General features: G+C 35.6%; 1 protein-coding gene across 4 annotated transcripts in view; it reads right to left on the reverse strand.

Annotated features, from left to right (window-relative positions):
- Positions 1-14,376, reverse strand: part of Wdr44 (WD repeat domain 44) — a 110,948-nt gene that overhangs the window by 24,916 nt on the left and 71,656 nt on the right. For all 4 annotated transcript variants that reach the window (XM_057760083.1, XM_057760082.1, XM_057760084.1 and 1 more), the window contains 4 exons: positions 13,648-13,754; positions 12,097-12,248; positions 9,659-9,797; positions 7,537-7,601 (listed from right to left, as the gene is read on the reverse strand). In XM_057760083.1, coding sequence (XP_057616066.1) covers positions 7,537-7,601; positions 9,659-9,797; positions 12,097-12,248; positions 13,648-13,754 — 463 coding nt within the window. The remainder of the gene's footprint in view (positions 1-7,536; positions 7,602-9,658; positions 9,798-12,096; positions 12,249-13,647; positions 13,755-14,376) is intronic.

The following is a 14,376-nucleotide window of genomic DNA, read 5'->3' on the forward strand; positions in this document are numbered from 1 at the left end:
AGAAAAACTGATCACATGGTCTATAGTCATGATGGCTATATCTACAACACAACTCCTACATCTAAGACTTAGAGAACCTGGACTTAGTCCCCAGCACCACATAATCCAGGCATGGTAGTAAATGCCTACAACCCTAAAAACTCAGAAGGTGATGGCAGGAGAATCAGCAGTGCAAGGTCATCTCTTAGCTACATAAAGTATGCAGTGTATAGCAAGTTTGAGGCCAGCCTAGGCTACAAAAAAAATTAAGTCAAAGTTTATCCTCATTATAAACAAAAATTTTAAATGTTGCTGTACAGTGGTGGTACACATCTTTAATCCCAGCACTCAGGAGGCAGAGAGAGGCTGATCTTTGTGATATTGAGGCCAGCCTGGTCTACAGAGCTAGTTCTAGGACAGCTAGGGCTACACAAAGAAACCTTGTCTCAAAAAAAAAAAGCAAGAAAAAATGTTTTAAATGTTGTCTAAGTGAATGATATACAAATCAGAGAGACAGCTATTAATTGTATTTTACATATGAGAACTTGATGAGTACAAACCAGGTATCCTGATTCTAAAAAAGCCAAAATAATACATTTTGCCCATTTAAAATAAAGATCAGGTATGGTGTCACGTACCTTTAATCCTAGCACTGGAGAGGCAGAGGCAGGTTGACTCTCCATGATTTCAAGGCCAGCCCTGTTTACACAGCAAGTTTCAGACCAACCAGGGCTACATAGTGAGACTGTCCCCCCACCAAAATAAAAGAATTTATTTACGTTTTTAAAAAAAAAAGACTTAGGGAACATTGAGGAAGAAGGAGCAAAAAGATTTTAAGAGCCAGAGGACCAGGGTATCTGCTGTGAGATTGTGTCTCCCAAAAATGACAGAGAAGCTTCATCCATGATACCTCTACTTTATGGCTCCCTAAACAAGATGTGAACAAAGACAACACCAAAAGACAAGCAATGAGGAAGTGGGAAATGTCATAGGACCTTACCACAGGACAAAGAACTATAGGCAACTAATAGATAATGACAGAGGGAGAAATAGTCTTCTCCCAAGGGATAAGCCCCCTTAACTGCTTACACAATAACAAGTGTTCAGCACTGAATTCATGTAGACATAAGCAACACTAACCATACTCAGTAGGTTATATTAATTTATTTACCTGTGTGTGTATATGAGAGAGGGAGGGGGAGGGAGGGAACATAGGAGGGGGAGAGGAGAGAAAATGAAAAGAGGCCAGGAATTTGAGAGGAAGCAATGTATGTGTGTACGTGTGTGTGCGTGTGTGTGTGGGGGGGGAGTTGGAAGAAGGAAAAGGAATGGGGGTAAATAATGCAATTACATTTTAATAATAAAAATCATCAAAGTAATAAAATGTAGGGAAAATGAACAGTAGCCATGGGGTAGAAAATAAGCAATGACATTATTTGTCTATACTGGAATGTGATTTGTGAGTGCTAGGGACAGAATTCAGGGTCTCGTGCATGCTGGACAAAGGTTCTTAATACTAGACTATAACTCCAGCCCCACAGAGAAACTTAAAAGTTTATAAATATAAACATCTTCACAGGAACCATGCAGGCAAACCAGAACATTGAGCTCTGGGCTTTTTACCAACCACTTCTAGATAACAACTTCTTCGCCAAATTTTACTACCAGACTAGTGAGCCCCCATAAAAGATATAACTAACATTAATAGTCTTGCCCTATTAAATAAAAGTCAAATTCTTCCTTAATAACTATTTATTTTTCATTAACTTCTAAGCACATTTCCCCTAACAGAGATTCCAGGTCTCTTTAATTTTTTAAAACAGATTTGTTTTATTTTACGTGTATGAGTGTTTTGCATATATACATGTATGATGTATGTGTATGTGTGTATGTATGTATGTATACCAAATGTATGCCTGATGCCTTGACGGTCAGTAGAGGTTGTTAAGTCCTATGGCACTGGAGTCTGCATGGTTGTAAGCCACTGTGCCAGTGCAGAAAACTGAATCTAGGTCCTCTGCAAGAGTGACAAGTATTCCTAACCATCTGCCCAGGCCCCTGGTCCCTAACCACCACAAGATCTCATTTTTTAAACAAGCATTTTATCTCACTGACTTTTTTGTGCGGGAAAGCTAATCTAGACCATTGCACTCTACCTCCAGTCCTCAGGTCTCACAATATTTTTAATAAACTTTGTTTTAGTTCTTCTGTGTAGCTGTCCTGGAACTCACTCTGTAGACCAGGATGGACTCAAACTCATATCTGCCTGCCTCTGCCTCCCGAGTGCTGGGATTAAGGGTTAAAGGTATGTGCCACCGCATCAGCTCTATTTTTAATCATTTTATGCATGATAAAAGTTTTCATGATGTGAAACTTTCTATTTGTGGCATCATATTGGTGCTCAAAATGTTTTAGATTTCAGATTAGGTATGTTTGACTGGTTTATAGATTATTGGAAAATGACTTTTTGGGCTGGAGTGATATCTCAGAGGTTAAGAGCACTGGCTACCCTTCCAGAAGATCCAGGTTTGACTTTCAGCATTCACATATTCTTGTAATAGTCTATACACATACCCCGGTTACTTAATTCTCCCCCTTGCCCACTGGCTCCAGTTACCCAGGCCTGGATGCTATTTCTTGAACACAGTAGAACTGCCTTGCAGTTATTATTATATTCACTTCTAGGTACAAATAGAATCACTTCCTTACCACTTTCACATTTTGCACAAATGACAAGCCAGGTGGTGGTGGTGCATGCCTTCAATCCCAGCACTAGGGAGGCAGAGGCAGGTGGATCTCTGGTCTACAAAGCATGTTGCAGTTACACAGAGAAATCCTTTCTCAAAAACAAAAGAATGAATTTGGACTCTTATTTTATGCCATTCATAAAAATTAATTAAAATGGATTAAAGAATTGACTTTAAAGCCTACACAGTAAAACTCCTGGAAGAACAAGGAAAACTTTTCTCAGCATTGGATCTGACAATGATTTATTAGCTATGCTGCCAAAAATTCTGCAAAAGGTAAATGAGACCTGGGAGAGTGCAGCCGCTCTCCTCTATTCTCAGCTGTGCATTCTGCAATTTCAGTTATTTACTTCGACTCTTTCAAGAGACAGACAGAATATTCATGTCATTTTACTACAGAATTGTACTATAATTGTTCTGTTTCATAATGTCTTATTAAATCTTTTATATCTACATTTATAAATTAAACCCCATCATAGGTCTACATATAAAAGGAAAACATTGCATGTGTATGGTTTTGTTATACCCACAGTTTTAGGTATGCACTGAAAGTTTTAGCACCTCTCCCCAAAAAAGAGGTATCAAAATCAAAAGCATTTTAGAGAAAAAGTAAATCCCAATACCTACAGGCAGGTGGATCTCTATGAGCTCAAGGCCAGCTTGGTCTACAGAGCAAGGACCAGGACAGCCAGGCCTACAAAAAACTCTGTCTTGAAAACCAAAAAAGAAAACAACCAAGCAAATGAAATAGCAGCTATAGAAATAGAGGAAACTATGTGTCATCCAAATATCTGATAAAGTTTTATATGAACTCTACAACTGAACAGTAAAAAAGCTAAACTAAAATCAAATCAGATAACTCAATTAGAAATGGTCCAAAGGTCCAATGTGGCTCAGAGTTAGAGCAGTTTCCTAGAGTGCAGAAAATCCTAAGTACCACTCCCAGCATACATGCGCATGCGCAAGCATACACACACATACAAGAGAGAGAGGGAAGGAGAAAAAAAAAGGACTTGATAGGCATGCTCCAAACAAAATATTTGAACGGAGAACAGGTATACACAAAGGCATTGGACATCATTAACCATTAGAGTGATTTGATTGGTACCATTGCAAGTAAAAAAAAAATGCTATGGTGTATTGCCCTACAGTTGTCATAATGACTATCATAAAATAATACAGTTACGAACCCTGCAATCTACAATGGTGAACTGCCTTCATGATCTGATGGTGCAATAAAGGCACAAATGTAGCAGGAGTAGCCAATCTGATTGAGTCTCATCCAATATAAAAACCACACTTAAGAGCAGGCTCAATGGTACTTTTGGAATTTTTTGTCTTACATTTTTTTTTTTTAACATTACTAGTCTTTTGTTTATATACTGTGGTTTCTGGTTCGGTGTTTTTATAGTTTTTGTTTGTGTCTATATGTGTTTCTTATGCTTTTAAAAATTCTTTTTTTTAAAAAAATCACCTGTTTGGCTTCTAAAGAGAGAGAGAGAGATGGCATATAGAGATGGATGGGGGGAGAGTAGGAAGGACCTGGGAGGCGTTGAGGGAGGGGAAACTGTTATCAGAATATATTATATAAAAATACCATCTTAATAGAAATAGTAAATAGTAAAGGCTGACAAGAATTTGGGGGAAAATGTAACTCTAGGCACTGCTGGTGGGAATGTTGATCGGTTCAGCCACCAGGAAAGGCGGTATGGAGATTCCTCAGAAAATTAAAAAATAGAACTCTTACATGATTTATTAATCTCATTTCCTGGTGTAAATCCAGAGGAATTGAAGTCAGGATCTAAAAGATTTGCATTATCATGTTCACTGCAGCCGATGACGGAGGAATAGATAAAGTAAATGTGGCTTATACACATCATGGAATACTACTTATCCTAAAATGAAAATGCTGCCATTTATGATAACAAGAATGAGCTTAGAAGATAAGTAAAATAAGCTATACACAGAAGGGTAAATACTATATTGTTGTCACATAAACGACTAATGTAACATAACATAGTTCCATTCACAGAAGCAGAATATGGGGGCTGCAAGGGATCAGGGGAAAGATGAAGCAGATATTATTACTCAAAGCATATAAAGTTTCAGTTATACAAAATTAGTAAGTACTAGAGAGCACAGAACAATGATTATACTTAATATACTATATTATAGACTTAAAGTTAAAAATAATAGTCCAAAAATTATCACAAAAATTAATAAATACGGGGAATGAAGAAACAACTGGAGTCGATGGGTAGATTTTTGGCATTCACTCACTGTCTTTATGCTCCCATAGTTGTACATTTATCACCAAACTCATCAAATTATGTATGTTCAGCATATATAGCCTTTTACATGTCATAACACAATAAAGTATCTTTAAAACTTTTTTATTACATTTTATTATTTGTGTATGTGTATGAGTACATGCAAGTCAGAGTGCAACTCATAAAAGTTCGTTCTCTCTTTCCATTATGTGGATCCTGGGAATCCAATGCAAGTCACAAGGCTTAGTGGCAAGCACCTTTACCTATTGATGGTCCTCAATAATATGTTGTATAAAATTCTATTCTTTCATTTAATATTCATAACATAGCTTTGTCTTCTTTCTTTGTTTACTATTTCTCCAGTTATTTAAATAATTATTAATATGTTGTAGGAACTCAATAATAAATATTTTTGGACTTAATGAAGACAAGTACCAGATATCAAAATGGCAACTAGTGTAGCATAATTCTTAAGAGCAAAGGTTACAGAGATAGAGGTGGAGACCAATTCTGATGCTATATTTATCAACTGTGAAACTGTTACTTAGTATTTCAAAGCTTTCTTTTTCTTTATCTATAAATTAGATATTAGTAGTAATAAAGTATAGGTTTATAAAATGTTGTAGTCACAAATGTCACAAAAATTTCTCAATTCCTTCTAGCTCTCTTTATTCAAGTTTTAGATTCTGATCTATGACCCCCCAACATTTCAATGATCTATTCCCCTCAAAAATTTTAAGTAGCTGTTAAGTGTCATTAATACTCATTGACATTCCACCAATTAAGTATACTGAACAAATATTTACCCAAGAAAAACACTAGCTTCTAGGTTTAATAACAAAAGCATCCTTACAATTTATAACATTAAGAAGAAATTCTACACAGAACCACTACATTATACTCTTGTCCAACTGCGGATTCTTAGAAAAACCCAGAAGGCTAAAAGTCCATGCTAAAGCCAACACTACAAGTTTTTAAACATTTAGACAGCAGGGCAAGCTAAGCATGCACCTCGCTTACCCTTCCTGAGCTACTTTCGGTAATCAGGAGACACATCCTAGGAGTTATAATACTAGGTTTGGGAACACTGCTAGGGAGTAGACGAGTGACCTTGGCTCATCAGTATCTGCCCCCAACTGTACAGAAGAGTCTTTCATGTTCTGCTTCACATGATGATACAGCATGTGAAAGCACTTCAAAAGGGCTAAGACACCCTACCATGAGCCAGACCAAATGCATAGGAAAATGATCTCTACTGTGCTTATTGTGCTCCACTGTATCTAATTAGGTTCAAAAATAATTCCAGACAACAAACCCCAAAAGACATGAGACAGAAGCCTCTCTCAGCTGTTTTGAGAAAGAATGAGAGAAGTCAAAGCAATCTCAAATGACCTTTTCCTGAAAATGACAGACTACTCAATTGTTTCAGAAGAAAAAAATTAAATAGTATAAGACAAAGACTAACTTTTCTATTAAAGAAGTTTAATAGTTCTCATTTATAATGTTTTATACTCCATTAACATTGTAATTACACTTAGAGATTGGGGTGGGGAGGTTAGACAGAAGTAGTTATGAATCTATAAGCTGCTAAGCATAAACAAGACAGTCTTACGCAGTATAGTTTTGTCTTTCAAAAGCAACAAGTACTTAGAGGCTTTATAGTAAATTAAACTAATAAATAAACAAACCCTTTCCCCCAAAGCAGTTAAAATTGTCACTATGCATTAGTGAGTGAAGGTTTTAGAGAAAAAGTGGCCCATGTAGAATGGGCATAGTTTGAATGGAAAGAAGGGAGACTAGAAGCATTCAGATAAGGGAAAAACTTAGAATAAAAGCACAAAGGCGGGATTTCAATGTTGACTGCACACCTACTACAGTCAGCATGGAATAAGATGTCAAGGATTAGTTCAAAGCCTAAACAGAAGGAAGTATGGTAAGCAATATATAAAACTACACATGACATATTATCAAAGCACAATGAGTAATAATTCTGCCTGCTGGATTTAGGGAAATTAATAAGAGAACATAAGCCATTTAAGCTGAATTCAGATAGGGTAGTCTAGACAAAGTAAATACATGGGAAAAGATATCATTGTGAAAGAATATTTAGGACAGATCAGCATGGGAAGTAGAACTTGCAGACACCAGAGTATTAGAACTGAGTTAGAAAGGCAATATGATGCAATATTAAGAAGTATCTTTTTTCCTGGAGATAAAAAGACATCAGAAAAATTTAACTATAATTAAACTATAAAATTAATATTTTTAAAAATATTAAACCAGGATTAAAGTAAAGTGATATTTTATTTAAGTATGCGCCATTAGGTTGGTACCTTGAATAATATTCACCATTTGACAATCCTGAAACTTGATGATTTTTTTCACTTGGGAATATAAATAGAAGAAACACTTGAAATACTTGAATACTATGTGTTAATTTTAATTAAACGCCTTGACAAAATTTATAATAGAAAAAAATATTTTAGGGCATCAAATAAATCATAGAATTTAACAGAAGTAACCATAAAACTTGAACATACCCCTGTGTCTGTGTCAGACTTTGATGAACTTAGACTTTCCTGAGATGGTGATGGTGACACACGGCCTAAAAGCAGCATAGTAATTGTTAAAAAAAAAATATGAATATAAGCTAATCTATCAACAAAAATATTCTGAAATAATAATAGTCATAAAATAGAATACCCTGGAAAACCACATTTTCTAAATGTGAACTATAACTACACAAACACCTACATGTTTGTCTTTATCATTTTTATCAATTTTAATAAAACAGCTTAAACAGTTCCCTAAATTAGTAAACAAAATATCATCTAATCTTCGTTATTCATAGTGAATACATTTTTACTAATTACAAAAAGTAGCAAGGGGAAACAGCAAAAGACCAATAAAAGGTCTGAGCTGAGGTCAGGCTTCAAAGGTAACTGCAATTGTCTTTTTGCCTTAGGTAGAACAAGTAATGTCCATGTAGAACAAGAAAAGTAACCCATTTTAACTTTGGTCACATCATCTTCAATTATGTATTATGACACACATTAAGGAAATCCACAAAGGTTTTCTAAAGAATATAGGGTCCCGGGGCTGGAGAGATGGCTCAGTGGTTAAGAGCATTGCCTGCTCTTCCAAAGGTCTTGAGTTCAATTCCCAGCAACCACATGGTGGCTCACAACCATCTGTAAAGAGGTCTGGTGCCCTCTTCTGGCCTGCAGACACGCACACAGACAGAATATTGTATACATAATAAATAAATAAATATTTAAAAAAAAAAAAAGAATATAGGGTCCCCAGGTCTGGTGGCACAGCCCCATTAACTCAAGACACTCATGAGGTTGAGGCAAGACCTTATGTTCAAAGCCTGCCTGAGCGACAAAGAGAGTTCAAGGCCAGACTGGGCATCACAGTGAGATACTGTAATTTCTTAGAGTGAGAGACAGATTGTATAGAGATTAATCATAGATGACTGTGTTCTTTAAACTGGTATTGCACTCTATATTCTCACCAACGGTTAACTCTATTTTTCTTTTCTCCCATTTCTTAACTTCTTATTTTCAACCTTAGATGATTAGGAAAGAGATGATTTGTGGATAAAGTTAGTTACATTAAAAATTATAAGAAAGTTGGGCCAGGCGGTGGTAGCACACACTTTTAATTCCAGCACTTGGGAGGTAGAGGCAGGCATATCTCTGGGAGTTTGAAGCCAACCTGATCTACAAGAGCTAGTTCCAGGACAGCTAGGACTGTTACACAGAGAAACCATGTCTCGAACAACAACAACAACAAATATATATATGTGAAAGTTAGCTCATACAATTAGAGTCCCTACTTAATTAAATTTTTAGTGATAGTGTTTACATATATTCATAATATTCTGAGGTCAGTTTTGTTTTTTTGTTGTCAGTTGACAGTTTTTCATATATCCACTGATTTCATATATTCACAAACTTAATTATTCTTCATGGCTTAATTTTCTTAATCTTTCTTTACATAGTGGGCATATATAGTATTTTTATTATTTCTCCAGTTTAATTCAATCTTTCATTTTAATTTAGGATAGAAGTGAAGGTTGCCAGGGGAAACCAAGTAATTTCTAAGTGTTTGATAAAATTACATATTTACAAGAGAAGGTATAAATCAAAAGCTATGTGGTATTCTTTTCATTAGGTCTAGAGATTTTTGCTATTGCTATTTACCTTATTTTTATTTAGTTTTGAAACAGTCTTGCTACATAAGCCATATCAGCCTTAAATTCCTGACTATCTTGCCTCAGTCCTGCAAAGAGTCAAGATTATAGGTGTACAACACCATACGATGTAAATGCTGGCTATTATGATAAGTAGTGTTTCCTACAAATCACTGACCAGTTAAAGGGAGCAATACAGTTGAATATTCCTTATTAGATTTTGGAACTTGTTGAATTTTTAAATAATTGCATGGTCTTTAAAAGTTCAGCATCCCTAATCTGAAAAAAATGAAACCTAAAATTCTTTAAACTTAGAAACCTTTGAGCACTTTCCCAACATTTCATGAGTTTCAGATTACAAAGCATTTTTAGTTTGAGAACTGAGGATTCTCAACAAATGTTACACCTAAAACGCCAAAAAAAAAACCCAGATTTACTTAGATATTTAAAGAAATGAAAAATACCTTCAGTATTGTATTTCATTCGCATATTGTTGAAATAGTCAAAAGCATTTTTTAAAGCCCATATCCTCACTATATTGTCTTGTCCAGCTGAGGCAAGTAATCGGCCACAGTGAGAAAATTTCATTGTCCAAACAGCTCCCTATGAAAACAGAAGGTTAAAAATGACTTTACAAGCTTAAGAGACGTTCCTTTAACCCAACCTTTAAAGTTCTACCGCTTTATACATAGTAAGATAACACTAACTTTCCTAACATGTGTTATAGCCACTTGTGCAATAGTGCTACCAGAAAGGGAAGCTTTCAGAAGAAAGGTCTGTTAGGATCATTAACATTTCCTATAGTTTAACCTAACAAATTTAAAACCCCAAACTATGTTCACATATTAATAAAAATGAGGGGTATTTTTGGTTGCATATACGCATGTGTGTGTGGACTTAAGTGTAGAGGTCAGAGGGTAACCTCAGGTGCCATTTATGAGAGTCCCTATGTAGCTAGAAGCACAAACCACAGTTTGGAAACTCCAGTCCCTTAGCAGGACTGAAAAGAACCTACCTTAGCTGCCTATAGCATAGTGCCCATATCATGAGACACTTCAAAGGACCTAAACAGTTTCGTCTCATTCTGCTTTTCTCTCTACAGTACATGACTAGACTCTCTATAGAAACTGAAATCATTGGATATGTATATGATCAGAAAAGTGTTAAAGAATAGGAGTCTTTAGTAGGAAGGGCCAAATCCTATTCCAACAAATAAGGTTATAACACAGACTGCCTATGGATTCTTTAAGTTAGAAGCAAGTTAATTAACTTAAATAGCGTTTATTTCTATAAAAGTCAAATACAGTAAAAAAAAATCATTTGGATCTCAATATAATGGGCTCTTACTTATTATTATTATTGTTTTTTGAGACAGGGTTTCTCTGTGTAGTCCTAGCTATCCTGGAACTAGCTCTTGTAGACCAGGATTGCCTCAAACTCACAGAGCTCCACCTGCCTTTGCCTCCTGAGTGCTGGGATTAAAGGTGTGCGCCACCACCACACGGTGAGGCTTTTTACTTAAGTAGGAAATAAAGGTGAACTCAATATGGTATAAAAAATTTTAGTAAGTTCCAAAATGAAACCACAGTAAAATTTAAAACATTGATGCATAGTTTAATAGCACAAAAATTTAATTTCAATGTGGCCACTGCTTATAGTTGCTTTGTAGTTAGGGCAATGCAGGCTTTAGTTGATTCCTTGATCAAGGGCACAGCCTAGTTTACCTATGTTTGAGTTTAACTGCTATAGTCCTTACGTTCCTAGATTTGTAGACACTATCTGCAATCAAATCTGAGGATTTCCGTCTACATTGTTAGGCTTGAACTTTTTTTTTTTTTTGAAATAGGTCAGCATTTATTTATTTTTTTTTCTTGCTGATTTTTTTATTAATTAATTAATTTAATTATTAAAGATTTCTGCCTCTTCCCCGCCACCACCTCCTATTCCCTCCCCCTCCCCCAATCAAGTCTTCCTTCCTCCTCAGCCCAAAGAGCAAGCAGGTTTCTCTGCCCTGTGGGAGGTCCAAGGACCACCCACCTCCATCCAGGTCTATTAAGGTGAGCATCCAAACTACCTGGGCTCCCACAAAGCCATTACATGCAATAGGATCAAGAACCCATTGCCATTGTTCTTCAGTTCTCAGTAGTCCTCATTGTCCATTATGTTCAGCGAGACCGGTTTTGTCCCATGCTTTTTTTTTTTTTTTTTTTTCTTGCTTGAACTTTTTCTTTGCAGTATTAGTGATCAGAGCAAAGCCTCATGTATATGAAGGAAACACTCTACCACAAAACCACATCCCCAGTATGGTACTTTTGAAATCTTAAAGAATGTAAACCTCTAACTATCTCTAGCTTGGCTGAATATTTTACTGTGGAAAACACAGTAGGATTCTGAATACTTTTTACCAAAGTGCTAGGGATTGAAAGCAGGGCTTTATGTATGCTATTGAAAATCTCTAAATATCCATATTTATTTAAATTGTGGTTGGAAATATTTAAAATATTTTTACAAGTGACGGACTATTTTCTAATTTAAGTGCTGCAAAGGTTAGTCTCTCTGCATAGTTTTCTCAATAATACAGCCTAGAGATTATTTATTGCAAACCTTTTTTATTTTGAGATTGGGTTGCCCTATGTAGCACAGGCTGGCCTTGATCTCATCTTCCTGCCTCAGCCTTCTGTGTGCCGGGATTATAGGCCCAAGAAACTACATTCAGCCTAAAACATTACTCCTTAAACAATATTCAGAGACAAACACTGCATTATCTATTAATTTAAATAAATTAATGTAAATTTAGTGTTCTTGAGTTAAATTAGCAAAAGTATATACATTGGTAAAGATAAGTTAAATAGAAGCCTCAAAATATATCCTAGCAGTCATGAAAAATGAAATAGTTGCTTACCATATGTTCACCACTAAGATCTTGCACCACTTTGATCTGATCAAAATCATAAGGTCCTTTGAAACCATGTGCTGCCTTGAATTTAACTGGCCTTGTATATGGCATTCCTTCATCATCACTTGATGAAGGGTCATCTTGATCAGTATGAAACACTGAAGAGAAAAGCAACAAAATTCAATGGTTAATATATATCTAGGTACAATTATATTTTCAAATATATTGATCATCAAGTATACTTTTAGTAAATAGAGAAGCAAAATTTGTCTATTACTATGCAACATATTGGTTGAGAAAATGGAGACTGATGTTACATTGGTTGAATTTATATCCATCTGTTATTTATAATCTGCATGACCGTGGAGAAGTTACTCAACCTTTCTATACCTCTCAGTTTTCTTACCTATAAAATGAGGATAATGATGATACTCACTTCATTGAGTTATGAGATTAAATTAATTAAAATGTAGGTTAATTCTAAGAAGATTATCTGGTATTGTGTGAGTATTAATAAGTACACTTATTAATAAAAACAAATGAGTAGAATAATAAAGGCACAGTGGGCTATGGTCTCTGCAAATTAAGAAAATCTCTTTTTACATTATTTACGGTGTGCACATGTGCATGCCATGAGGTGCATATGGAGTCAGTTCTGTCCTTCTACCAAACAAATTACAGGAATTGAACTCTGGTTGTTGGGCTTGGCAGCAAGCTCCTTTACCCATGCACATGTCACGGCACAAGAGTAGAGATCAGAGGACTTTTTTTTTTTTGAGAGTGGTTCTAGCCTTATGCCTTCTTTGAAGCAGGGTTTCTATTGTTTTCCTCTGCTGCTGTGCTACAGGCTGCAGAATAGTTGGCCTGTCACCTTGAGGGCAATTCTCTCTCTATCTTCTATGTCATCATAAAATGTTGGCATGACAGATGCATACTATAGCATCTAGCTTCTAACTGAGTTCCAAAGAACTCCATTGGGCTTGCATGGTAAAATTGCTTTTATCCAATGAAATAATTACCTGGTCCCAAGTTTACCTCATTAAAAAATAGCTTTAAAAGTCTATTTATTTTTATGGGTATGAGCATTTTGCCTCCACGAATGTCTATGTACTGTGTGCCTGGTGCCAATGGAGGCCAGAAATGGGTGTCAGATCCCCTGAAACGAGTTACAGACAGTTCTAGTTTGCCATGACAGTACTGGGAAATTAAAGATGGATTCTCTGGTGCTCTTAACCACTAAGCCATTTCTCCAACCCTTTAAAAATATTTTTAAAAGCCAAAAAGTTTGACAAAACCAATTTACACTTAAGCTCTGTACCATAAATCTTCAAAGTTGTTATAATCACAAAATACTGAACCAATTCACACTTAAAAGTATACATTTATCTTTCTTCATATTTATAAAATTAAGGGAGACAATTGTGATTTATTGAAATATTAAGATATTGGCTATAAAAGTTTATTATGTTCATTGATATAGACTGCCTTTTATAAACGTCGAGCTAAATTTAGAAAATACACATTAATGGAGTGTTGCAATATCCTCATGTTACTGACCTTCATCTCTTACACTTTTAACCTTATTTATAGCACGTTCACCATATTCCTCAGCAAGATGCTTTGCTCTCTTTACTGATTTTCCAAGGAATTTCTTCAGTTGAGTCCTGAAGAAAAATACACAAAAATGTAGTGACACAATTGTGTAAGGTGAACTATCCACAAACTTAAGATGTATCGTTTAAAACATTAAATGTAGGTATTCAAGTTCTTGGATTCCTTGTTTTTTTTAATTTATTTAATTTGTGTACATTGGTGTTTTGCCTGCAGTTATGTCTATGAGTTATAGACAGCTGTGAGCCGCCATGTGGGTTCTAGGAATTGAACCTGAGCCCTCTGAAAGAGCAGCCAGTGCTCTTAACCACTGAGCCATCTCTCCAGCCCCATCAGATTCCTTGTTTTATGGAATGAACATATTCAAGTCAATAACCTTCAAAAATATATGAATAAAATTTCTCCCAATTAAGTTTATTCTAAAGCCATACTGTTCAAGTGTGATTGGCAATGGTGGGCTGGGGAAGAGCATGTTTAAGCAGCTCTATGGGCCCTATCCCCAGATAATCTGATTTGGAGAGTTCCTGGTGAAGCTATAAACATGCAGTTAAATAATTTTGAAAAAACTACTTTAGAGACTTATCTCTAAGAACGCATTTTACCAACAAAAAGGAAGGGTTAAAGAAAGTCATTGATCTACAAAATAGAATACCTGGGAAGCCTAAGAGGACCTAC

This window comes from Chionomys nivalis, chromosome X, assembly GCF_950005125.1.
Source record: "Chionomys nivalis chromosome X, mChiNiv1.1, whole genome shotgun sequence".
NCBI classification, from domain to species: domain Eukaryota; kingdom Metazoa; phylum Chordata; class Mammalia; order Rodentia; family Cricetidae; genus Chionomys; species Chionomys nivalis.